The following is a 27,703-nucleotide window of genomic DNA, read 5'->3' on the forward strand; positions in this document are numbered from 1 at the left end:
AAGATAGAATACATACCTCTTTGATGGAGCTTGTCTTCATGAAGCTTGAGTGCCTAGTGCCCCAAGTGTGACACCTCAAATGGTTCACAATCATCAAAACACTTAGAATAACTTAGAGAGAATTCTACACTTCATGAAATCGGCTAGCCCTTTCTTACTCTCACTAGTGGCCGATTTTTCCTCAAGAATAAGATGCTTATATAGTTATACAATTAGGGTAAACCCTAATTGTCATGACTTTCCATTTCCTTGGATCCATGGGTTCAAATACACCATGGAGCATCCATGGAGCATCATATGGGTTTTGGACCAACTAGATAATCCATGGAGCATTAGCCCACTATACAAGTATGGATGATTTACACAATCAACCCATATATTTAATTAGTCTTCTTTTGATCACTCAATTAATGCTAGATTAATTCTTGATCAATACTAATTAAATAATCTCATTATTCTTATTATTAATATACTCGAACTTATAATATATTAATAACCATAAGTGTCTTATTTCTCTCATTTAGTCTATCCAAGTGCATGATGGTATGCAACCCAAATGGACCATGCCGGGTCGGGTCAAGTCTTACCAATTATAGTTATGGACTTAGACATTAATCCAATAGTCTCCCACTTGGATAAGTCTAAAACTATTATTGCGTATGACTTCAGGAACCAACTGGCAATCGTAGCTCTCAAAAGCTTCTGTTGAACTCTGACCTTGTAGATGAACTCTGATCTTGTCAATGACTTGTCCATTAGATAAGGGATCATATATTCCTCCATTCTAGATATCATATGGACTGAGACATGGATTATAATCATTCTCTCTGTCCATTTGTTGTTTCCCGATTTCCGATTTATGACGACTGACTAATTGAACAAATCAAATCAGTCCTGGCCCGGCCGAGCACTTCCATTTGTCATCATCAAATCATCGAGGGGCCCACAGATATCGCTTTTATCCCGAAGGTAAAAGGAATGGATAAACTTCGACTCATATGGCTTGTTCTACTACTTGTTGAATCATACACAAAGGCACGTTTTATAGCACCGAGTTACCAAATGCAGTTTTGTGCAATCAATGTACGACCAACTGATAGTAACAACTCATATCTCTAGGTTTGAAGAATATAAGATATTATCGTCTCATGATCACTCGTGATAAAATCCATGAAGTGATTCCAATGAGCGCGGGTTGAATCCAATACTCAGAACTTATGAGCACTCATGAGTGTTGTAGCCATTTGTCCAACACCTTAGACCTCTACAAGCCAACCCATGACAGTCTTAATTCATATCTACTTCCAACATATGACCGACTGTTGATGGTTTGAATAACTTAGTCATTCCGGAAGAATAACCTAGTTTATTCGGGAAGTCAAAACATGCAAAGTGCAACACAATAATAATTGAATCCAATATGGTCTCAGAACTTATGAATATAAATAAAACACCTTTTATTTATCACCATATGATTACACATTATTCATTGTATACTGTTTCAGCTATCAACATTATTCTTGAATTTAAAACAATAGTTGTCCCATGCTCTAAGCATGTACACTATGTTTTTCTAAACACTAGTCATGCCATACACCAAGTATGCATACTATGTTTGTCTATAATCTTTACTTTGTGAACTAGATCAATTGAACATAATCTTCAATGATTCTTTTTTCACACTCCCAAATCCTTACTGCAAATGCAAGAATTCCAAATTCATGCTATTTACTGAAATCTGTTAGATTCTAAACTTATATGCATTGATCCTCTTGTAACGATTATGCACAAATTCACAAAGACTTGGCAACAATCATTACAGAGCATTCCAAAGGAGATCAACTCCTTGGAACCATCCTTCTTGCATTAAGTTTCCTTAATCTTACACAGATTGAAAATTCTAACTTTGAAACATTTCCAGATTCCATTTCGACTATCACTTCTGAACAAGAGTTGCCTCCTTACAGATTATGTCAATATGGTCCTTCCAGAATTATCACTATACTTCCAACTGTCCTTGAGCAACCAATCTTTGGTAAACCTTAGATTGTCCTCGACAATTGTTTAATCCTTTTAGTCATATCCAGTTCTAAACCTTTTCCCTTCTTAATGCCCCAGGCATTTGGAAACTTTTAGAAAGGATAAATATAGCACATGTAATCGATCCTATATCCGAAACATATGGGACACAATTCATGATGTCTCACATAAAGACTAAACCAGTCTTTTCCTATAACATTTCCATTTCTATTTGCCAAGTTCTCATAATTCAGATTATGAAAAGGGATGCCGTAATCATAATCGAATTTTAGAACGCAAGTAATGGACCCATATATAGAATTTCCTTATGTTGAGCCATTCCAACATGAAATTCATATATATTCTTGACTAAATGATTAAAACCTCACGATCTAAGCTTATAGATTTGAGATGAAGTATAATTTCCTCTCCCTTAATTATAGCAAAACAACTCTTTCCCAGTTGAAACTTTTGTTTTCTATAATTAACATTGCTAACTTGCAATACTTATCATAATTATCATGCTCCCACTAACATGATGATTATTAGCATAACACTTATGCTCCCACTAGCTTTGACATTGTGACATCCCCAAAATCATGGCCAGAAAAGACCGATTTTGTTTATGCTTTATAAAAATCAGAGTACTTCATTTTATAAAAAGGTTGCGGAATTTGTTCCCAGAAAAACACGATAAATACGTTATTAAAATGTTTTCGAAGAAATGTATTTTTATTCATCTTAAAACGTTTGGGATGTCATCGTTAATACAGAAACATAAGCATAAACAGAACTTACAATTATTTACACTAGTGATCTACATCTCTTTAAATCTCTTAGTGTAATGTCACTTCATATCGCCACCTGTGATGTAAATAAACTGAGTGGGTCAGGTTGGGAAACCTGGTGAGTACATAGGGTTTTCAACCCACAATAATATAATTATTATGTTTAATCAAACAATCAACCCAATTACCCATCCCCATTATCTTCTTTACTCTTTAAGGTTTTAACCTAAGAGTCATCTATCCTTCATTCTTTATTCTGAAGTCCCTTACTTCCAGGGTTATAGGACTAACACTAAATCCATAGCTGCCAATGTTCGTTCGTAAAGCACTAATTCCATAGCTGCTATATCTTACTCATCGGGTACTAAATCCATAGCTACCAGTGCTCAACAGGTACTAAGTCCATAGCTACCAATTCCTACAGGTACTAAATCCATAGCTACCGGTGTCTAACTAATAGGTACTAAGTCCATAGCTACCAACTCCTAACAGGTCCTAAATCCATAGCTACCAACGTCTGACAGGTACTAAGTCCATAGCTACCGGTGTTTGTCCCATAGGCACTAAGTCTATAGCTGCCAATGTATACTCACGTCATCTTCTATCTCTCATCATCTATCTACCCATCATCATACCCCACATATTCGTATATATAAAATACGTATACAGTGTAAATCCTTTAAAACATGTATAAAACGTTCATCCAACATAGACAACAAGTATTCAGATAATATGCACACATAGCACGTAGTTTAAATTAAATACTTCATATCTATGTGTAAGATGAAAGGGACTATGCACTCACAACACGTAAATTATATAATAAATACTTCATATCTATGTGTAAGATGAAAGAGACCATGCACTCACAACACGTAAATTATATAATAAATACTTCATATCTATGTGTAAGATGAAAGAGACCATGCACTCACAACACGTAAATTATATAATAAATACTTCATATCTATGTGTAAGATGAAAGGGACCATGCACTCACAACACGTAAATTATATAATAAATACTTCATATCTATGTGTAAGATGAAAGAGACCATGCACTCACAACACGTAAATTATATAATAAATACTTCATATCTATGTGTAAGATGAAAGGGACCATGCACTCACAACACGTAAATTATATAATAAATACTTCATATCTATGTGTAAGATGAAAGAGACCATGCACTCACCTGAGTAGGTGGTGACTCAGCACTCGGACAGCGCTTCGATACTCTCAAAACGATATTCCTTCGATAAAACCTAGTACCAGTACCACTAGGGTTTAGTCTAACGATAACCGTGACTAATTAATAGTCTAGCAATTATTATTATTATATAAGCGTTAAATAACACTCAATATAACTCATAATAATAGCCCAAATAATTATTTTAAGGTCCTAATAATGTTACTATAATTAATTAGAAGCTATATTAAAACTAGCGTAGGCGTAGCTCACTTACAGCGGGTTTTTCGCAAAACCGGGCTTCGCTGGAGCAGCGTTTCCCGAGCCGAAAGGCTCTTTTCTCTGAGCCATCGGGCGCTCCGGGGCTTCCGCCTCGTGCTAGGGAGTTACCCTAGGCTTTTAGGGGGGTTAGGGGGGCTTAGAGAGAGAGAGTTTAGAGAGAGAAAGAAGAGGGGTGAGGGGTGAGGAAATGAGGGAACCCGACACCTCTATTTATAGGGGTGCTAACTGGTCTACTCGCCGAGTAGGGGGGACCTACTCGCCGAGTTGGTCCATGTGGTGGCCTTCTGGTGGTGCCACGTGTCCAATTCTGGTGGTGCCACGTCACCCCCTATCGCGTATCAGCCCTCAAACTTAGAAAAATCATAACTTTCGCATACGAGCTCCGTTTTCGACGTTCTTTATATCCACGCGTAGGTAAAATCAATATCTACAAATTTCGTTTAGACTCCGTCGGCTAATTCTCGACCGATCTCAAATTTAACAGTAGGAGGCGTTTAGACTGTTAAATGACCGCGAAGAGTTCATAACTCCTTCATACGGACTCCGTTTTCGTCTGTCTTTTTACCGTTGAGTTCCTATGAATGAGATCTTCAACTCTCATTTAGGTCGCATAATCCAAAAACCGCTCGAACTAAAATTCGAGTTTCGGACTGTACACTGCTAAGCCGAATCTTAGAAAAATCATAACTTCCTCATACGAAGTCAGATTTGGGCGTTCTTTTTATCGACGCACTTAGTTTAACATATTCTACGAATTTCATATAGATCAATAAGGCTAAAAAGTCTTCTATCGTAAATTCACTATTTACATCTCCCGGTGCCGTGCCGGTTTTGCCGTAAAATTTCGGCGGGCCATAACTTCTTCGTTATAGCTCGGATTTCGGCATTCTTTATATGTACGGAAACCTTGAGACATATTCCACAACTTGTTTAAGATTATTTATTCTAAATAATCTTTTGTCGAAAAGTCATTTTCAACCCCTATTGCCTCTAATTTGACTAGCCCGGATCTGCGGGCGTTACAGACATGTACTCAGAAATCAGCTGGACTTCTAGAAATCAATACTTTATTGAATTTCTTACCAAAGTTCAGATTTCTGATACTGGATTGTTTTGATAGAACTTTATCAAAATCATACACCTTCCCTTAGATAGCACACTTGTGTGTCTAAACAATTATGAAGAGGGATGCCGTAATCATAATGGTTAGACCTTTTTGCCACTTCTCACAAGTCCAGGTTAGTGTGCCAGTAAACCACACACGCTCCACTAACGACTTTGAGAATGCAAATATCACAATTGCTATCTAGCTAAAATCTACTTAGTGGAAGTGTTTCCTCACCATCATTTTCATGAATCGGAGAGAAACCTTATGACACTTACATTTAATGGTGTATGTGTTCTTATCCATGTGAATTGTCAAAACCATAGTCACAAGACAAGGATAATGACAAATCCAAACTCATATGGACTGAACTCAATCTTAATTTCTTGCCACCTGGCAGCTCAAGGGCCTACCATTGCTTCCAAGTTGTTGTGCAACCAATTGAGAACTCGAAGAACTCATATGCAAAGCCAACTTTGATTGGAATGGGCACAGAATATGTCAACACGATAAGTTATAAACCTCAAGTTGTGTGCTAGTGAGGAACTTTAGGTTTCATTCTTGATTAGTTCTTGAGACTTTCAAGACCTTTAAGACTCCCACTTTCCTCTTGACCTATAAGAATCCCTTGTCAAACATCCAAGAGATAGTGCAGATTCTATTCAAGACGAACACTTCACACAATTGGCCTTAGTTGGTCTTTGTTTTATCCAAAACATCACAACTTACCAATTTCAAATGTACAAGAGTAGAAAATTTTTACTCTTACATTTGATAAGTGTTTTTAAACCTTCTTAAAGACATGTCACTCAATTTATAATCTTGGAGTATGACTCTAAGACTTGTATTGGAACGAAGTATGACTCATCTTCTTGATTTAACCTTTTCAACAATTCAAGATCCCTTCTTCTTAGTCATAAGAATGCACTAAGACTTCCTTAGAGAACTAATTTTGATATGGTTTCTTAATCATTAAGATGATCACAAAACTGATACTAAAGTACTCTCCCATCTTTTCAGATTTGAAGAACTTCTATCCTTCTGCCTAATTTGATTCTTCTTATTTGCTCTGCCATGCATTGGAACCTTTTCCAATGTCTCAGAGTTAAACTTAAGCTTGTAAGTATAATCATATTTACTGAGCTTTAGTAAACTATGACGAATAGCCTTATATCTTTTGTGGTGGACTTAATCAGTGCACATGACTATGTACTCGATCCCTTAGTCCATTACTTGACTCACACATCCATGTGAACAAGTAATTAGTCTTAATTTTTCCAATACTTGAAAGTTCTCATTCATCATGCTATAGAACTTGCATGATTCCAAGTCCCGGTCCAATTGAGACTTTGGATGATGAGAATCTTTCCTTATTTGGTAAATTTAGACATTACCACAAATGAAGGAATCAATTTCATATTTCCACTCTTGATATTAATGGAATCATATAAGCAACAATTTTTCCTCAAATGCCATTGTAAGGATATTTTAAAATAAATAAAATCAAAAATTTTTCTTTTATTTTAAAACTATGCGGAAAAACTTATCCTTACAATCCATATGAAAAACTTGTTGTTATCTATTCCTAAGCAATACCTCATAACTCCTAAGAAGTAGCTCAAGAATCCGATCTTCAAACTACGCGATAGAAATCCATCTATGCGATCAGATTCATCATATTCTTTCTTTAAGTTCCTTCACTTTTTCTTTGATTCTTAAAACATCAACATGTGACCCAGTCACATCATGTAATAAGAATCTCAGAATAGAAACTTAGCAGAGTTAGATAGTGGACTTTACCTGAAGTAGAGTCAAACTTATTGACTTTAACATCCTTAGGTAAATTTAGCAGCTTCGCAACTAATGACCCTTTCTTTGGCAATATAAACATATGGACCCTTTGATAATGGTACACGGGACTATCACAGACTTAGCTTTTCTCTTTACCATTTGTTCAACCGAGTTGACTATGGCCGATCCCTTTCCATTGGGAAGAGAATGTTTTTCTGGATTTCCTGTGTCACTATTGTCAATGTCCATCAAGTTTTGAGGAAGTTGATCTTAACAAATAGATAAAATCATTAAGGGTCTTGTCATAGTCTGTTTCATAGGTGTTCCAAAAGAACTCACTATGTGACTTAGAAAGTGATTGAACCACCAACTTTCTCAAGACTTTGACACCCAACTCTCCTGACTTGTCAATATGTGACTACATCTCCAAGATGTGATCACACCAAGACCTTTACTTGCCAATAGGGCTCGAGTGACCTTAAACTTTTTAAGAACTTGTGGGGTAGGGAGAATAATTGGAGGAGGTGAAAGAAGTATGATTTCCATGGGACATCATCTTCATTTAGGAAAGCTTGTTTCAAGAGATTTGGGAGGATCATAAATGTCTAAACCAGACATCTTTTTGGGAGATATTCAAGATAGTTGATTTTAAAGTCCTTAATATGACACCTAATATGAAATATTAAGGCTAGGACCCAACAAACTATTTTACAACTTAGAAGAGGTATGCCGTAATCCAAGCTATAAAACAATTTGAAGGTAGGTGAATGACGATTCACCAATTTCCACCAAGATAAACGAAATGTATTATTAGGTTTTAATTGGTTTTTGAAACTCCTACATCTTTGAGATTCATTGAACTGTTCAATGGCATGTTTCAATCTTGAGTGTGCCCTTAAGGTTTTGTGACTGGGATGCCGAGGATCACAAAACAAGGTGTGAAGTAACCATGCAAATTACTTGGTACCCTTAATAAATTACCCCTCAATCGATGTGCCGGTTAACCACACACGCTCCATCGATACTATGATAAATATTAAGTCACCCTTTACCTACCTTGTTAAGTCCAAGTTAGTGTGCCGGTTAACCACACACGCTCCACTAACCGACTTAAACAAAGTGCAAAGTGTAATTTCATGGATTAGCACCTTATTCACAGTTTCCTAAGTAACTAAGATTGGGTATTATTAAGAGTTTAGTTACTTAGTATTTATCATTAATACTTTTAATGAAGGGAGAATTATAGTCCTGTCAAACCCGTTCGGCTAACGACCCTCCACCAGTCAAGCAAGCGGTGGGTGAGAGTGGACACCCATTAAGTTGCCATTTTATAGGCAACAACCTTATACCCACCTTATAGACCGGCTTCGTGAATGAGGCGTACTAGCGGTAAGACTGACTTTACTCTTATACATATATATATTATTAACTTATAATATTATAAAGTATAAGGGTTGAATTTTAACTTTTAAAATTCTAAGGGCTAACTTGGAATTAAAGTATTCATAAGAGAAAACTTCACAGATTCCAAAACTTGAGGGCAAGTTTTGAAACTATTCAAAACTAATTAATTCCATAACTTATGTGTTTAAAGTAGTTTTAATCCAAAAACTCTTCAAGTTCCATAACTTATGGAAGACTTTAAACTAATAAAAGAATTAACTTTTCTTTATTTTTGTAACTTATGGAATTAATTAAGGTTACATTTTTTACTCTTTAATGAAGTGACTCTTGAACTTCCATAACTTGAGGACAAGTTATGGAGTCATAAAAAAATATTCAATGACACAATACTCTTCATTTTGTAACCATTACCAACTTTTATGAGTTTTATGAGTCTTTAATGTCACTCTTCATGTAACTTGAGGACAAGTTACACAAACACATTTTATACTCAACTCTTAGATTAAAATGGATTGAAAGCAACTATTTTAATTAACTTTTCTATTAATCTAAGAAACTCATAAGAACAAGATAATTCAAATCAAACGTTTTCATGTAATTAGTCTAAACCTTAAACTAATACAAAACATGAATCTATTGACAATTATCTTTGAAAATGGATTAGCATGAACATTACCACATCAAAAAACAAGTTTATAAGTTCAAAAACAACTTAGGGTAATGTTCCTAGTCCATTTCTAGCCAAAAAACCTCGAAAATATGATGTCTGGGGTCCAACTCGTCGAGTGCATGAACACAACTCGGCGAGTTGGATGCATTTTGCCTTGGACTCGTCGAGTCCCTTCATGGACTCGGCGAGTCTGCTGGGCTGACAACATCAAAACTCGATTTTTCAGCTCCATTTCCAAGTATAACAAGAAAACAAGCCTAGGCTCTGATACCACTGTTGGGTTATGAGCATTCTAACACTCCTAAGTGTACATGCAACCCTAAATACCTTGGATCTATGTTTTCTCTATTATACATGCAAATATGAATATCCAAGGTATTATCCTAAACTAGCATACACAACTATCAATATAACAAGATAGAATACATACCTCTTTGATGGAGCTTGTCTTCATGAAGCTTGAGTGCCTAGTGCCCCAAGTGTGACACCTCAAATGGTTCACAATCATCAAAACACTTAGAATAACTTAGAGAGAATTCTACACTTCATGAAATCGGCTAGCCCTTTCTTACTCTCACTAGTGGCCGATTTTTCCTCAAGAATAAGATGCTTATATAGTTATACAATTAGGGTAAACCCTAATTGTCATGACTTTCCATTTCCTTGGATCCATGGGTTTAAATACACCATGGAGCATCCATGGAGCATCATATGGGTTTTGGCCCAACTAGATAATCCATGGAGCATTAGCCCACTATACAAGTATGGATGATTTACACAATCAACCCATATATTTAATTAGTCTTCTTTTGATCACTCAATTAATGCTAGATTAATTCTTGATCAATACTAATTAAATAATCTCATTATTCTTATTATTAATATACTAGAACTTATAATATATTAATAACCATAAGTGTCTTATTTCTCTCATTTAGTCTATCCAAGTGCATGATGGTATGCAACCCAAATGGACCATGCCGGGTTGGGTCAAGTCTTACTAATTATAGTTATGGACTTAGACATTAATCCAACAGTTGCGGCTGAAGATGAGGGTGGCAACCGGCGACTAAAAGTTATAAGGTGACAGCTGGGTGTTATCATTTAGTGTTATGGTTTCTAATGCACCTAACTATATATACGGAGGCTACATGAGGGGGGGAGGGGGGGTGTAACCCGTGTTCATTAAACTTCTGCCCATTTTAACCATATCGGCCCCTCCCCAATAGAAATATTTTCGAAACTAACCCAGAATTTACCATTTAAACCCTCATCATTAAAATCCATTACAATCTAGATACAAAATTTACCAATTACACCCCTGCTTCCATAATTCCTCTCACTTTCGATCCCTAATTTACCAAACAACCCCTCAGCCTCTAAAATCTCTTCAAATGAAGTCCTAGAAATTACCATTTAGTCCTTGCCTTCATAAATACTTACAAAACCAATCTGGAACTTACACTTTTAACCCCCCAACTTCTAAATTATGCCAATTAACTCCTCGAAACCAACACCCTGCATATAATTATTGATTTTAGGGCTACTATACATTAATTAATTAATTTATTTATTTAATAAATAAATAAATGGGGTGTTACAAATCGCCCCCACTTAAATTAGATTTTGTCCTCGAAATCATTCCTTACCATCCTTACACATCCAACTACTCTAGTAACATGTTCACCATCCACTCTGTCTGAAAATCTGCTATATTAGGATGGTCTGATCCCCTGACAGACCACTCATACCGAATCATTATCGATGAAACCAACTTGTTGATCCCTCAACTGACTACTCAACTTCTGATAACTCGAGGTTCCCACTATAAAACAGGGTCACAAACCCAATTATCCATGCAGATCACTTATAATTGAACCATGCTCAGATGCTCCCATTGTAAGTGACTTATCACTTCCCAATCAACTAGCTATTTCGCTTGTATACGTAACCTAAAACACCATTACTAATACTGCTAATCGCTGAAACTGCCTGAAACAACATGCTGTTACATGACCGCTTTCCAAAATCTACTGAGGCCTTCCTGGTCTCAATTCGTTCGTCAGTCATGTTAAATACCGGGTTCCGGCCCGATTGCTAAAAAAGGGCTCCCACATATTCGTCTCACACGACTTCTGAAAGAAATCCTTCTCTGGAACTAGTTGCCACTAGTTATCATGCAACTGAGGCCCTAATAACCTTCTGATCTAAATGATCGGATTCATGCATCAAATCCTAACGTCACCAAGTCCAAGGCTAAAAGTGATTGCTACATGACCAATGTGTGGATATAAAGAACGTCGAGAATAAGAATTAGCCAACGAGGTCTAAATGAAAGTTGTATTACTCGTAAATACTAATGTGTGGATATAAAGAACGTCGAGAATACAGCTCGTATGCGAAAGATATGGACGAAACTTAGTCTCTACTCTTCAAGCAAGGCGAATTCGATACAGTTTTGTAAATCTGAGATACAATGAGAACTAGCCGACGGGGTCTAAATGAAAGTTGTAGCACTCAAAAATACCAATGCGTGGATATAAATAACGTAGAAAACAGAGCTTGTACGCGGAAGATACAAACGAAATTTAGGGGCTGCTCTACGATAAAATCCCTATAAATAAAGGATGAATCCTTCATATTTTCTTCACACCATAAGCTTTTCTTTCTCTCTCTAACTTCGCTCTAACTCCCCCAAATCCCCCAAAGCCTAGGGTATCTCCCTAGTATGAGAAGGAAGCCCCAAAGCTCACGACGGCTCCGAGAAAAAAAGTTTTTCAGCTCGGAAACGCTGCTCCAGCGAAGCCTCGTTTTTAATAAAAGTTGTTGTAAGTGAGCTACGTCTACCCTATTTTATAGCTTATATTTAAATATAATATCATTATTATGAACCTATAAATAATATTTATCAGTGATTCAAAGTCGCTATACTGATTGTGATTTAGTGAGGTGTTTAAAGTGGGATTTCCAAACAGTATACTTTGTATACCAAACGGACCCTACCTCCGATATGATCCTACCTGGTTGTTCCTTACTTGATAGATCATGAAAGTAGACTTTGATTTAATGATGAATCTAGACTAATAATTAGTCGCAATAAAGATTAGAATAAAACTTAGCGATGATAATGCTAGGTTTCGTCGAAGGAAAATAGAATCGTTAAAAGCGAAGCACTGCCCGAGTTTGGAATCATCACTTTAACAAGTGAGTGCATAGTTACTTTCATCTTACACATTGATATGAAGTATTTTAAATAAACTACGTGTTATGTGTGCATAGAACTTGTATACTTGCTATCTATGCTGGATGAACGATTTTATACATGTTTTAAATAATTTAAATTGTATATATATTTTATATTTATGAATATGTTGGGTAAAACATGGGTAGATGAATGATGAGAGATGAAAGATGATATGAGTAAACATTGACAGCTATAGACTTAGTGCATAATAAATAACATCGGCAGTTATGGACTTAGTGCCTATTGGATAAACGCTGGTAGCTATGGACTTAGTACCTGTTAGATAAACGTTGGTAGCTATGAACTTAGTACCTGTTAGATAAACGTTGGTAGCTATGGACTTAGTACCTATTAGATAAACACTGGTACTATGGATTTAGTACCCGATGAATGAACTTTAGCAGCTATGAAATTATTGCTTTACGAACGAGCATTGGCAGCTATGGACTTAGTGTATGACGTATAAACCCTGGAAGCAATGGACTTCGGATTGAAGGAGTGTAGGATAAATGATTCTTAGGGATGACCCTTAAGAGTAAAGAAGATAATGGGGATGGGTAATTGGGTTAATTGTTTGATGATTAAGCATAATAATTATATTATTGTGGGTTGAAAATTCTATGTACTCACCAGATTTCCTAACATGACCCACTCAGTTTATTTATATCATAGGTGTTGATATGAAGTCACATTACACTGAGAGATTAAGGAGATATAAATCACTAGTGATAATGAATGTAAATTCTGTTTATGCTTATGTTTTTGTATTGACGATGACATCCCAAATGTTTTAAAATGAATAAAAATACTTTTCTTCAGAAATTCTTTGATATCGTATTTATCATGTTTTACTAGGAACAAATTCCGCAATATTTTTATTAAAAGAGTTACTCTGATTTTTATAAAGCATACACAAAAGCGGTCTTTTTTGGCCGTGAAAATGGGGATGTCACACGCAGCCTCTCATCAACTGGCTCTACACTAGAGCCCAAACTTGATCCTGATCCTGATCTCGAACCCAAACCTCCTCGTGTAATCATCACCAACCTTAAATAAAAAATATAACATAAAGAGCAATTTAAAAGGAATTTCAAATGGATTCCTCCTCACCGGACTCCTTAGAGCTTCCAGGTCTGTCCTTGTTTCCGGTACAGGTCCTTGTTTCCGGTACAGGTCCTTGGTATGTTCTCAAAATTCGAATTGTGAAGAGGAATGCCGTAATCATAATCGAAACTTTAAGAACACACTATGTACCCTTGACTAAGTTTATTAACATTTCACAACCTAATCCTTTAGATTTGAAATGAAGCATAATATTCTTTCCCTTAATTATAGCAAAACAACCTTTCAACTCTTACAACTTTGCAAAGTATGACTCTTGTTTTCTATAATTAATATTGCCAACTATGCAATACTTGCCTTAATAATCATACAATCATAACATTTATGCTCCCACTATCATGATGATTATTATAAAACATAACACTTATGCTCCTACTAGCTTCGACATGTATTCATAAACATCTTAACTTTCAGAAAAACAATACTTATTGAATTTCTTAAGTTCATGTTTCTAATACTTAGTGCTTTGATAATCTTTTATCAAGGCTTCTTGAACTTATACACTTTTGCCTTAGATAGTTCATATGTGTGTCTTAACAATTAAGACTAATTGCCAAACCTCACAATTCAAATTATGGAAATGGATGTCGTAACCATGATCGAATTCGAGAATGCAATTTTACAATCACTATCTTTTAAAATCTTTCTTAGTGAAAGCATTTCCTCACAATCATTTTCATGAATGAGGAAATCTTATGACACTTAGATTTAAATGGTGTATTTGTTCCTATCCATGTGAATTTGTTAAAAACCAAAGTTTACGACAAATTCAAACTCATATGTATCGAACTTTCTTAATCTTGATTTCTTGCCTTATGGTAGCACAGCTGCCCACCATGTCTTCCAAGTAGTTAAGCAGCTCACCTTTTCCTATCAATGTACTTTCCATTGATCAAGGTCCTTGCCTTTTATGCATTCAAATGAGAACTCATAGGACTCACATGCATAATTAACTCGATTGGATTGGCACGGAAACAAAATAATGTCTTCACCATAGGTTGTAAACCTCAACTCGTGTGCTAGTGATGATCGATAAGGTTTATTTGATTTGTTCTTGAAACCTTTCAAGACCATTAAGACTCCCACTGACTCCTTAACATATACGATTCTCTTATCAAAACATTTCTTGACAATCAAATATTCAAGAGTTAGTGTAGCTTTTATCAAAACACTTCATAATTTTGGTCTTAGTTGGTCTTTCTCTTATCCAAGACATCACAACTTTCCACAATTGATGAATGTTATAAACCTTCTTAATACTATTCACTCAATGTCACAATCTTGACTTTAAGACTTGTTTTGGAACGAAGTATGATTGACTTCTTGATTTGACCATTTCTTCAATATTTGATTCCTCTTCTTGGACATACAATTGTACCAAGACTCACTTAGAGGATCAATTGAGACATGGTTCTTAATCATTAAGACCTATCATCAAGCATAAAAGGTACTCTCCCTTCTTCTTAGAATGGAGAAACTCTTATCTTTCTGCCTACTTGATTCTTCTTATTCGTTTTGCTATTGATCTAAACCCTTTAATCAATTCAAAATTACACTTAATCTTGTAAGTGTAATCATATTTACTAAGCCTTTAGTAAATCATGACGAATATCTTTGTTACTCTTATGGTGAACTCGATCAATACACAACTTTGTGAACTCGATCTCTTAGTCCTTCACTTGACACTTTGTCAATGAATTAGTCTAATTTCCAAATATGAAATTTCTCAGTCATCATGCAACCAAGTTGCGTGATTCCAAGTTTCTGTCCAATTGAAACTTGGGCGATGAGAAACTCTCCCTATTTGGTAAATTCTTGACATTTCCATAAATAATATAACTAAGAATCATATCCATTCGTTGTAGAAATATGCAAACATCAATTTTCATAACGATTTCATTGCAAGGAAGTAAACAAATAAATAAGTCAAACCAAAATTTATTTTATTTATTAAAAGCAGCGGAAAAACATTTGTCCTTACAATGCAAAATCTATTGAAAACTATGTAAAAGAAAATTTCTAACAACTCTATCATAACTATCTAAGCTCAAAATCCAATCTTCAAATCCATGAGATCGAGATCCATCACTTGTGATTAGATTCATCTTGCTCTCTTATCAAGCTTCCTTTCTTTTCACCGATCCTTCAAAACATTCAAATGCAATCTTATCACATCATGTATTAAGAATCAATGAATAGGAACTTAACGGAGTTAGATAGTGGATTCTTACCTAAAGCGTAGTCATACTTTTGACTCTCCCATCTCTTAGATCTCTTAGGTAAATAGGGCAACTTTGTCTCCAATGCCCCTTCTCTTGGCAATAAAAGCAAATTGACTCCTTTGGAACAACACATGGAACTACCTCAGACATCGCCTTTCTCTTATGATCAAACTTTTTGATCATTGCATGTCTTTCATTGCCATTATCTATATCCATAGAGGTCTTGAAGGCAGATTCACCGATCAACTTTGCTTTTCTATTGCGCCAAACCATTGCTGATTCAGCAGCAATAAGCATATAGGTGAGATCTATAAGGGTCACGTCGCGGTTCATCATATAGTACTCTCTTACGAACTCACTATATGAGTTAGGAAGTGACCGAAGAACCCAATCAACAGCCATCGCTTCACCGACAACGGATCCCATCATTCTTAATCTATCAATGTGTGACTTCATCCCTAAGACGTGTGCACACACCGACTTGCCCTCTTTATGTTTACTTGCCAAAAGGGCTTGAGCGATATTGAACCTTTCAATATTACAATCTTGTGGGTTAGGGAGAATAATTGGAGGAGGAGGAGGAAGTGAAGCATGATTTCTTGTTCCTCGATCGAATCGTGGAATATCATCTTCATGTGGAATGCTTGTTCCACGGGATTTGAGAAGACCATAGTTGTCGAACTTTGACATCGGGAGAAAAACGAATTCAAGTTAGTTGATTGATTGAGTCCTTGGTAAATCACCCAAATGAAATTCCAAGGCTAGGACCCAACACAATATCCTACAACTCGGGAGAGGGATGCCGTAACCCAAATTACAGAACATTTGAAGGTAAGTGAATGACGATTCACTAATTTCCACCATGAAAAACGAAAAAGAAATTTAAGTTTTAAATCTATGAAAACTCCTAGATCCTTTGAGATTCATTGAACATTTCAATGGCATGTTTAAATCTCGATATGCCCCTCTAGTTTGTGACTGGGATGCCGAGGATCATAAAGCGGGTGTGAATAACCATGCAAACTACATGGTGCCCTCACATGTTACAATCACCTATTCGATGTGCCGGTAAACCACACACGCTCCACCGAACTATGACAAACATTGAGTCACCCTTTGCTACCTTTGCTCAGAACCATTTAGTGTGCTGGTAAACCACACACGCTCCACTAACATCTTCGCAAGGGCACAAAGTGTAATTTCATGGAATTGCATCAATTCACTTTTGCCTAAGTAACTAAGATTGGGAATTTGAAAAACATTTAGTTACTTTGTATTTCATTATACTTATAATGGAAGGTTTCGTCATATCCTACCCGTTCGGCTAACAACCCTCCACTAGTCAAGAGTGCGGTGGGTAAGAGTGGATACCCATTCAATCGCCATTTTATAGGCAATTTCCTTAAACACCCCTTATAGACCAGCTTCGTGAATGAGGCCTACTAACGGTAAGACTGACTTTTACTCATACATATATATAATGTTAGACTTTTAATCTTATATATAGTATAGGGTGTATTTTATACTTTTAAAATACTATATGGTTAACTTTAACAATTACACTTTTAATTCAATTAAATGGTTAACCTAAACCTTTATGGATTTATTAAATCTCTTTTAATTATACTCCTTAATTAATTAATAAAACCATAAGGGTGTGATTTGAACTTTTCAAAACATTACTAGGGTTTTAGAATTTAACATTGTTAATTAAACTTTTAATCAACTTTTAAATTCCAAAACTTGATGGCAAGTTTTGAAACATTTCAAAACATTAGGGTTTTAACTATTTAAATTTCAAAACTTCAAAACTTTGGGGTTCAAATTTAAACTATAAAACCTAAAGGGGAAAATATGAAACTTTTCATAACAACAAGGATCAAATAACAAATAATCTAAACTAACATTTAGTTACATAATTATCCATATTTTATTTGTTTAATGATTTCTTGCAAATCAATTTATCAATTTACTTAAAATAATTAATCAATTATCTTATAAGGAAACAATTATCTAGTTAATTGATAAATATCTTTAATTAGATCAACAATATAGTCATATATATCATAAAATCGGATTTATATTGATCTAACATGATAAGGTAACTATCCATATGCAAAAACAGCAAGAAATCCCGAGATAAACATTATCTGACGAGTTGACTCGTCGAGTCAGGCATGGACTCGTCGAGTTCAGCCATGGACTTGGCGAGTCCAGCCTCCACAATCCAAAAAATTGAATTTTTTAGTTATACAATGCATCAATACAATTGAAACCAAGCTATGCTCTGATACCACTGATGGGTTTTGGTCATAAGACATCCTATGTGCTCATACAAACCCTAATGCTCGGATCTAGGTTTCTCTATTGTACATGCTTTGAATCCAAGACTATAAACCCTAATTCTAGCATTCAAGTAATCATATTAATATGTAATTAGGTTTAAGATCATACCTTGATTGTTATATAGCAATAACAATCCCAATTCCTCCTTGTATTGACTTTGGAAGGCTAGAGTCACAAGTGTCACTCCTCTAATGGTTCACAAACACCATAAGCAAGAGGATGAAGAGGAGAGAGGTTGGAGGCTGCCAAAAACATGTGTAAACCCTTACAAGAACATAAGCCACGTTTTTGAGCCTTAAGGGGTCTTTATATAGTTGGGCTATTAGGGTTATCTAACAAGGAAACCCTAATTTGGATGCTTAAGCCCTAAGCAACCCATAGACTCCTATAATTAAGCCCATGGACGATTTCCTTATGGGTTTCCCATTAGAATTCGTCCATCCTTTAATACAAGGCAATCCATGGCCCAAATTGCAATTATCTTATAATTACAATTCCAGTCCCTTAAGTTTAATTAATCTCTTTTAGTCACAAAACTAATTACCAATTAATTATTGACTAATATTAATTAAACAATATGATTTCTCCTTTAATATATTATTCCCATAACGTATTAATAAATCATATTTAATCCTTACTCTCCATAATTCATCCTATCAAGTTGCTTTGGTGAAGGCAACCCAAAAGGACCATGCACCATCGGGTCAAGTACATACCAAAATAGTTATGGACTTAGACACTAATCCAACAGCGACATCAAGTCGGACCCTTCCCCTTAAAACCAGAAGTACCTGAAACACCCAACAAACTGTAAGCGATTGCTTAGTGAATTCCCAAAATACAAAAAACATATAATCACATAGTACCATGCAACATATATACATATAGAGTTGCTGTGGACTCCCTCTATAGTCTTCACCTGGAATGCCATGGGCTACCCCCATGGTCTAACATCCAAGGGTAATGGGCTCCCCCATGGTCTTTACCAGGTGTCATGGGCTCCGCCCATGGTCTTCATACAATTCATTACATACGAACTAACAAAACCATTTCATATCAACTGCTAAATCCACATATCAGTTAATAGGTCGACATTGGTGTCTTCAACCTATTGGTATAATGAGAAGACTCACCTTAATCGGCTGAAATCAAATAGTTGCTCAACTATCAATCCAAAATCTTACATTGTATAAATATAAAAATAACCCAAATTAGGATTATGACACAAGCTAGTCAAGGAGCCCAAAATCCTAAGTCCAAGTCCCTCCATTATAGCCCAAAAATATTTCCTTTACTAATAGGCCTAGAATCCAAAGTCCAAACCATAATGGGCCACAAGGCCTAAAAAGGCCCAATCATGCCATCAATGGTCCAATAGTAAGTTCATAGGCCCAAACACTAGAAGATCCATGCCCAAAGCTAATTAGGGCGCAACCGGCCCACAAGTCGTTCGGAAGTCCAAAGCATACTAGAAGCGTATGCCTAACGTACCTCTTCAATACGTTTAGCGTACTAAGTTCATGAGTTGTACGCGTAGTGTACAAGATAGTACGCCCAGCGTACATGCTGCTTTGTACAAAATCCATTAAGTGCTTAATACACGAAGACTTTACGCTCAAATTCTAGATGTTGGTCACTTCAAAGGTCCTAAGGCATGAAGTTGGCAACTTTATGCTTTTGCGTGTCATATGTAAACCCAACACTTCACTTGGTTCATTAAGACTATCTTAAAAGTCTTAAACTCATGCATGGAGCCATAACCATCATCAAGTTAGCATTTTTATGCTTTAACCAAGCCAAAGGACCCCAGATCTAATATTTCTAATCTCTGGAGTTGCTCAAAGTCACAATAGAGGATTCATGGACTCAAAAGTGGATTTTTACAAAACCCTAACTCAACTAACAACAAGGATTAGCAAGGTGAAAGCTTTATACCTTCAAAATCCCACCATGATGCTCTAGATGTAGAATCCTTATTCTTTTCCCACGTTCAAAGCTTGAACACCACTTCCATTTTCTTGCAAATCCAACAAAATGTCCACCAAAATCACCTTTAGGCTTAAAACTCACACACACTTGCAAATATAGGGTTTGAGGATGAAAAGAGGGTATGAAGGTTGTTTAGGGTTTGGTCCAAAAGGTATAAGTATATTTAAATAGTGGTTCATGGTCCAAAAATTAGGGTTTTGACTCCCGCCATGTACGCCCCGTGTACGTGGTGCCAATCTGCGATCATCCCATCCTAGTACGCTAAGCGTACTCATAGTATACCCAACGTACGTAAGGACTTCATATGCTAAAATACTTTCATTTCAAGTGTCAAAGTTCAAGTACCTACATTTCGGATGTTACAAATGAGCTAGTGTGTTGTTGTATTTCCTTGGGTATTCGATTCAAGTGATTTTCCTCACTATACTATGTATTATAGTATATATTTTTATATGTCAGGACATAGGAGTAGTGGTATGTTGGTTAGAGTACCAATAGTTTGGCGGCCAGAGGGTCTTCGGGAATACCTGTGGTGGTATAATCGTGAATCAGGAAAATGGGGGAAAGGTTTAGTTGGTTGGAACTGATAGTATAATAGCAATCTGACAACAAAGAAAAGAAAGAGATAAAGAGTTGTCGGGCGGCAATGTTTTCCGACAACAGATGTGTAGAAGAGAGGCGACTACTTTTGTTCTTTGATCCATGGATGGGAAAGTTGGGAAGTTGAAAAGATAAAATGGTTAAGCGCTTAAGTTGTGGGTGGTGGGATCCACCTATTTATTAAACATTTATTTAATAAATAAACAATCAACAAAATATAAAATTATTAAAAATGAAATATATATAGGAACATAATAATCTTTTTAGGTTAAATGGATTTTTAGGTTAAACGAGGACTAAACATATACCAAAAACTAATAATAAAATCAACATGTGCAACAAATTAAACATTTAAGGACTCTATAAATGAAAAGCTTACTTAAAGACCACATCTTCAAGTAACACAATACCACAAGGACTATTCAAAGTTATGACTAGTGTTTAGTTTTATTTTCTCAATAATATTTTATAACATTATCATAATTTTAAATAAAGAAATTTAATATCTTCCTACTAATTTTTCTTTTTACAAATCATTTTATCCAATTAAATAATAACATTTATATATTTAATGTATATTTTTTATTTTTTTATTTTCTTTTAAATAAGTATATATGTAAGTAGTAACGAGAAATATTCGGATATTTAAATTTTCTTTTTTTAATTGCGTTTTTTTTTTGGTTACTCGCTTAAAATTCAAAATCATTACGCCTTTTTACGTATTTGGGTATATTTGCCAACTTTACGGATGAAATTAGCGGCGTTTATTTTAACAAAATAATAAAATACAAAAAAAGTGGTCCCTAGAATAACTTTTGTTTTACGATGATATTTTCATTTTCTTCTGAATTTTTTGAATGCATTAAAGTTGCCGAGTGACGCCATAAATGATGATCGCTCCCCATAATACTATCTGAGTCTGAGAGCAACAAGACGAGAAAATTATCCAGTTCCTGATTGAGGCCGGTGCGGCGGTGCGTTAGTCTGAGGCAGCAGTGAGAGGCAGGCTGGATGGAAGGAGGATTACCGTTGATTGAAAGAGATGATAATCCTAATCGTAGATTAACATGGAGCGTATTTGGGGAGGAGGCTAAGAAATTCGGATACATAGCAGCGCCAATGGTGGCAGTGACTCTTTCACAGTATTTGTTGCAGGTTATCTCGGTCATGATGGTCGGTCACCTCGGTGAGCTTGCTCTTTCTAGCGCCGCCATTGCCATCTCCATTTCTAGCGTCACTGGTTTCAGCTTAATCGTCAGCTCTCTCTCTCTCTCTCTCTCTCTCTCATAATTCTAACGTTAGATGACGTTGAATACGAATTGCTGATGCTGTCACATACTAAAATTCTCCACGAATTTGTTAATATTCATACTTGGAATGTCATGGTTTACTTTCGAAACTTCAAATTTATTAGGATGAACTTCTGGGGGAAACTAGCTGATTTTATCCAGATCTGCAACAAATTCTACTACGATAGACTAAACTTGTTGTTGAATTTCTAGCAGAATCCATATCCAATTTTGCAATTGAAGCGTTCTGAAAGTAGATAAATCTCAAAAACTCAAAAGTTTACCTCTCTGTCTTATAACTTATTCGAATTATTAAGATGTAAATCGAATCCCTACATTTCTGTTCTCCTATAATAATGAAATGATATACAACAGCTTCGTTGTTGTATGAATTTATGATCATTAATTTAACAATTTGATTTTGGATTTGTTTCAACAGATGGGGATGTCAAGTGCACTGGAAACGTTATGTGGACAAGCTTACGGAGCTCAACAATACAAAAAATTCGGAACTCAAACTTACACCGCCATTTTCTCTCTTATAATCGTTTGCATTCCTCTCTCTATCATCTGGAAAAATACAGGAGCTATACTCCTTCTTATTGGTCAAAACCCTTCAATCTCACATGAAGCTGGAAAATTCATAACTTGGCTCATCCCTGCAATCTTTGCGTATGCAGTACTACAACCACTCGTTCGTTATTTCCAAATGCAAAGCATGCTATGGCCTATGCTCATTAGCTCAACTGTTGCTCTACTTTTACACATTCCTCTTTGTTATGCCCTTGTATACAAGACCACATTAGCAAACATTGGGGGAGCAATTTCCATGGGTATTACAACGTGGCTAAATGCAATCTTTCTTTTCTTTTACATGAAATATTCTCCCTCGTGTGAAAAAACACGCGCCCCTATATCGATCGAGGTTGTCCATGGGATGAAACAGTTCTTTAGCTATGCTATCCCTTCCGCTGTCATGATTTGGTTGCTACTCTTTCTCTCTTTCTACAAAAATTATATATTTCATTATATTTGCAAATTATATTTAACATTTTTAAACATTAAAATATTTGCAGTCTTGAATGGTGGTCATATGAAATTCTAATATTGTTATCCGGTCTTCTCCCAAATCCGGAGCTTGAAACTTCTGTTCTTTCTGTATGGTATGTATTTGACCATTGAACAAAACCTTTTTAGAACTTTCATGACCAAATGGGTAAATCCCAATAAATAACTTGGGATGGTCGATTTTGTCATTAACCTATTTTTTCATTAAAAAATAAGTTGTGATTTTGATGTAAGAACAGTCTCAATACTATTGCGACACTTTACGCCATAGCATTCGGATTCGGGGCTGGAATAAGGTTGGTATCATATCATATATCATAAATCATAAATAAATATATAAAAAGGCCAAAAGTTGAAATTGGGCAACCATTTTTCTATAGTAAACATATTTTTTTGTATTTCCAGCACAAGGGTATCGAATGAGCTAGGGGCTGGAAACCCACGTGGCGCCCGTATGGCAGTCTATGTTGTCCTTATCCTTGCCATCATCGAAACAAGTGTCATTAGCACAAGTGTTTTTGTTAGTAGGCGTGTTTTCGGGTATATTTTCACAAACGAAAAGGAAGTTGTTGACTATGTTACAAAAATGGCTCCTCTTCTTTGCTTAAACATTATCATGGATAGTCTACAAGGAACCCTTTCAGGTTATTTTACAACTTACAAAGTGTTTTGTTATGTTCATAAAGAAACATGAATATTTGTATTTGTTGATTAGATATATTATTGAATTAGGTGTTGCGAGGGGTGTTGGGTGGCAACATCTTGGGGCTTATATCAATCTTGCTGCTTTTTATCTTGCTGGGATTCCGGTTGCTGCTTTCTTGGGATTCTACACATCATTACGAGGAGTTGGTCTATGGATTGGAATCCTTGTGGGTGCTGCAATACAACTTATTTTACTCACCACTGTAACCATTTCCACAAATTACGAAAAACAGGTTTGCTCTAATCATGATTTTAAACGTAACTTGAGAAAAATGTAAAGTAACTAATCGGGTTTTATTGTACAGGCTACAAAGGTGAGAGAGAGGTTATTTAATGAGGAATCGTCTGTGGAGAGAATAATGTGAAGTTAAAGTGTACTTGTTTGTGTTTCGTTTATGTAACTATAAAGTTGATTAAATGATGTTTGTATATTTTGTTTCCAAGTAGAAATGCATATGTTTTATTCATAAAGATATCATAATTTCAATATTACAACATACAAAGATTCAGAATTCAAATTTCAAATTACTGAATCCCATTCCAACAACTATACCCAATGCCCATAAGGACGTCAGGTAGCAGATGACAGATAACAGATGACAGATGTAGACAGTCATGCCTCTACAGTCTACCGGCCGATGAACTTGACGGTGTATGCACCACCAAAATAAAGACCCAAAAGCGGTCCCGCAAGAAGCAACTGAGTCAACGGGTCGGTTGATGGAGTCACAATAGCCGCAGCAATAACCGCACCAACAACCACATATCTCCATATTGACAACATTTGATCCCCAGACACCAAACCAACTTGACCTAGTAACAGTTGTATCACTGGAACCTGTATGATCATTTAATCAACTTATCAACAACAAACAAAAATGAAAAACCATCTACATTATCCAATTCCATTCCATTCACCAGAGATTCTGATTCCGATTCGAATAAGTTTACCTGGAATGACAATCCGGTGCTGAACATAAGCACGAGAACAAATTCAAAATATTGATCAATCGACCATAATGATTCCACAACCCCTTCTGCGTATGTAACGAAAAAGTTCAAAGCAGCCGGAGTGAGAACGGAATAGGAAAACGCGATTCCGGCGTAGAATAGAATTGATGATCCAAGAACAATTGGGGCTAGGAATTTTCTTTCTGATTTTGTTAACCCCGGAAGAACAAAAGCTATGATTTCATAGAGAATCACAGGGCTTCCTAAAAGAATGCCACAGTACCCAGAAACCTATAACAACAAATGTTATGAATTTCATGAAAACTCGAGCTCTTTTATATAAAATGTGTTATAAATTGGATTCTGATTTCTGACCTTTATAGTTGTGAAGAAAAACTCTCCGGGGGCTAATTGTAAGAATCTAACGCCTTGAGTACTGACCGGAGCTTCTAGAAGCTTTATGAGTTCTTTTGAGTACACGAAGCATCCTAAGATGGCGGCTCCGACAGCCAAAACGGACACAAAAAGCCGTTCTCGAAGCTCTTCCAGATGATCGAAGATGCTCATTTCTTTATCTTCTGGAAGAAGTTCCTTATCCGGATAAAGAAATTTATAAATTGCGCCTTCGTTTTCTGATTTTTTATCTTCTATTATCTCCTCAACCACCTCTATAACAAAGAAAAGAATGCAACTTATTTCATTAACCCCCAAAGATCGATCAAATTACGAACGAATTACATAAATACATTAATCAATTCTTTAATATGTAACATAAACCCTAGTCATAATCGATTTAAAAACAAGAAATGAAATTAGGTTTTTCACTTACTAGGTTTAGATTCAACAATTGATCCTCCAAACCCGATACCAAGCTTTCTTTGCATATCCCTCATATCCTCAACAGCAAAACAAACGACTCTATCAAACTTATTTTGCCTCTTATTTGAGACATTCAGATACGTCTTTTTTTGATTGATCTGCAAGGAATTTGAATGATTTGTTCTAGAAATCTCACAATTGAAGCAATTGTTTGAGTTGAACTGAAGATTGACGAGAGCATTTGTACTTCCCATTGTTCTTGATACTTTCCGGTTAAATTTGAACTTTGATTTTCTGGGGTTTTAGGGGAATTTGGTTCGGAAGGCGTAGTGCATGTTAGCAATCCTACCTACTACATCCAAATCTTCGATCTTGCGCGCAATGTTATTTTTAAGGAAAATGTGCGTTCACATACACATACACCCCCTCATGTTTTGCGGAATTACATACAACTACCATCAAGTAATCAAACCCTTTTAAATATGCAGCATATAGAAATTAAATATCATATAATTTCAAAAACTTGATACAACAAACAAATTTAACTAAAAGAATATTTTTGTGCATTTGAAATCAAAAAACACATTACAATAATTTTCAATCGATATTTCGCCAAAGGGAATGATTAAATCCATGGACCCAAAACAAAAAAATCAAGTTTTTGCATGAAATATAGAATCAGTGTAAACCCACCTACTATTCTACAATGCGATGTGATATTAATTCTTCGACATCATCTTCTTGAATTCTTCAAAATCGACGAAACCATCCCCATCAGCATCAACCGACTTAATCATATTCGCACAACTTTCAACGGTGTAGTTCTCCCCCAATTTACACAAGATCTGATGCAATTCCGACGCGGAGATCTTTCCGTTGCTGTCTTGATCGTAGAGCTTGAACGTTTCCCTGAGGTCGTCGATTTCAGATTCTCCGGCGAGTCCTTTGCAGAATCCCACGAACTCATCGAGGCTAATGGAGCCGTCGGAGTCGGTATCAATTTCAGCCATTATTCGCTTCACCTCGTCCGGAGATGTATCGGATCCGAATGACTTCAGGACGCCGATTAGCTCCTCCTCTGAGATTCTACCGTCGCCATTGGTGTCGAAACGGTTGAAAATGATCTTCACTTCCTCCGTGTCCGTTGGGAACACAGATTGCTTTTTAGTTTCCGGCGCCATTTCTGAAAACTTTACGGTCTCTTTTTGGATTCTGTTGCAGCGAGGGGGAAGGGGAATGATAAATATGAAGAGGAGGATACGTGAGAATGTGAGGTACAAATGCATGGAAAGGAGACCTCATGTTTTACATGTTACGTGTCTCTTTCTTCGCTCAAAAAAGGGTGTAAGTTTTGGATAATATACCATTTAAATGTAATAATAGATACCCACTTTGCTAACATTTAATGTCGTATTTTTTTTACTGTTTTGTGTAATATCTATAAGACTATAAAAAATTGTAAGAAGTGAAAATGTTGTATTATCAATAGAAAGTACATCTCGTAATTATATAATATAGTGTATAATTTTAAATATGATTGATTGAAAACATCATGTTGTAATTGGTAATCAAATCAAACGGTTCAGGTTTTCAAAATACTATGTAGCAATATGCATGCTATATTTTTTTAAATATATTGTCTTAAATGGTTAGATATATGTAGAACTCATTAAAGCTCTTTAAACTCAATTTGTGGTGAAGGATTGCAAAGAATGTTATCGATATCATAAACTTATAAACACCATGAAGAATAAATACCGTAAAAAATGCAATGTATGATATGGAATAAAGACCCAACCCCAAAGTCTTCTAAATTCATATTATCATTGTTCCTCGTTCTAAGGGAATTCACAAAGTAAACCCTTGAAAAATGGTTACTCAAAGTATATATTACAAGAGAAGATCAAAAGTATAACTTATGTACGGAAGAGGCCGGTCAAACGGTGGACAACTCAGACGACCGCCCAGAGCCCACGTCTCCAGAGGCTCAATTTTTTTGGGATATATATATATATATATATATATATATATATATATATATATATATATATATATATATATATATATTATTATCTAAATGATTGTTAGGGCTTAAAGTTG

The 27,703-nt window shown here is 35.7% G+C and overlaps 3 protein-coding genes across 3 annotated transcripts; 1 reads left to right on the plus strand and 2 right to left on the minus strand.

Moving 5' to 3' along the window:
- The first annotated feature begins 21,649 nt into the window (after positions 1–21,649).
- Positions 21,650–24,336, plus strand: LOC145041314 (protein DETOXIFICATION 12-like). The gene is made up of 7 exons (XM_078989327.1): positions 21,650–22,025; positions 22,500–23,044; positions 23,137–23,223; positions 23,368–23,424; positions 23,534–23,772; positions 23,861–24,066; positions 24,139–24,336. Exons 1-7 carry the CDS (start codon positions 21,783–21,785, stop codon positions 24,196–24,198), a joined length of 1,437 nt encoding a protein of 478 aa, XP_078845453.1. The 5' UTR covers positions 21,650–21,782; the 3' UTR covers positions 24,199–24,336.
- LOC145041317 (sec-independent protein translocase protein TATC, chloroplastic-like) lies at positions 24,265–25,975 on the minus strand. Its single transcript, XM_078989331.1, has 4 exons — positions 25,614–25,975; positions 25,160–25,452; positions 24,785–25,075; positions 24,265–24,671 (listed from the first exon to the last, which is right to left on the minus strand). The coding sequence occupies exons 1-4, from the start codon at positions 25,855–25,857 to the stop codon at positions 24,462–24,464; spliced, it is 1,038 nt and encodes a 345-aa protein (XP_078845457.1). The 5' UTR covers positions 25,858–25,975; the 3' UTR covers positions 24,265–24,461.
- Positions 25,976–26,163: 188 nt separating this feature from the next.
- On the minus strand, positions 26,164–26,873 carry LOC145041318 (uncharacterized). The gene has a single exon (XM_078989333.1). It carries the CDS (start codon positions 26,782–26,784, stop codon positions 26,323–26,325), a length of 462 nt encoding a protein of 153 aa, XP_078845459.1. The 5' UTR covers positions 26,785–26,873; the 3' UTR covers positions 26,164–26,322.
- Between the last annotated feature and the right edge of the window lie 830 nt (positions 26,874–27,703).

Source organism: Lactuca saligna, chromosome 4 (genome assembly GCF_052625555.1).
Source record: "Lactuca saligna cultivar CGN05327 chromosome 4, ASM5262555v1, whole genome shotgun sequence".
NCBI lineage: Eukaryota > Viridiplantae > Streptophyta > Magnoliopsida > Asterales > Asteraceae > Lactuca > Lactuca saligna.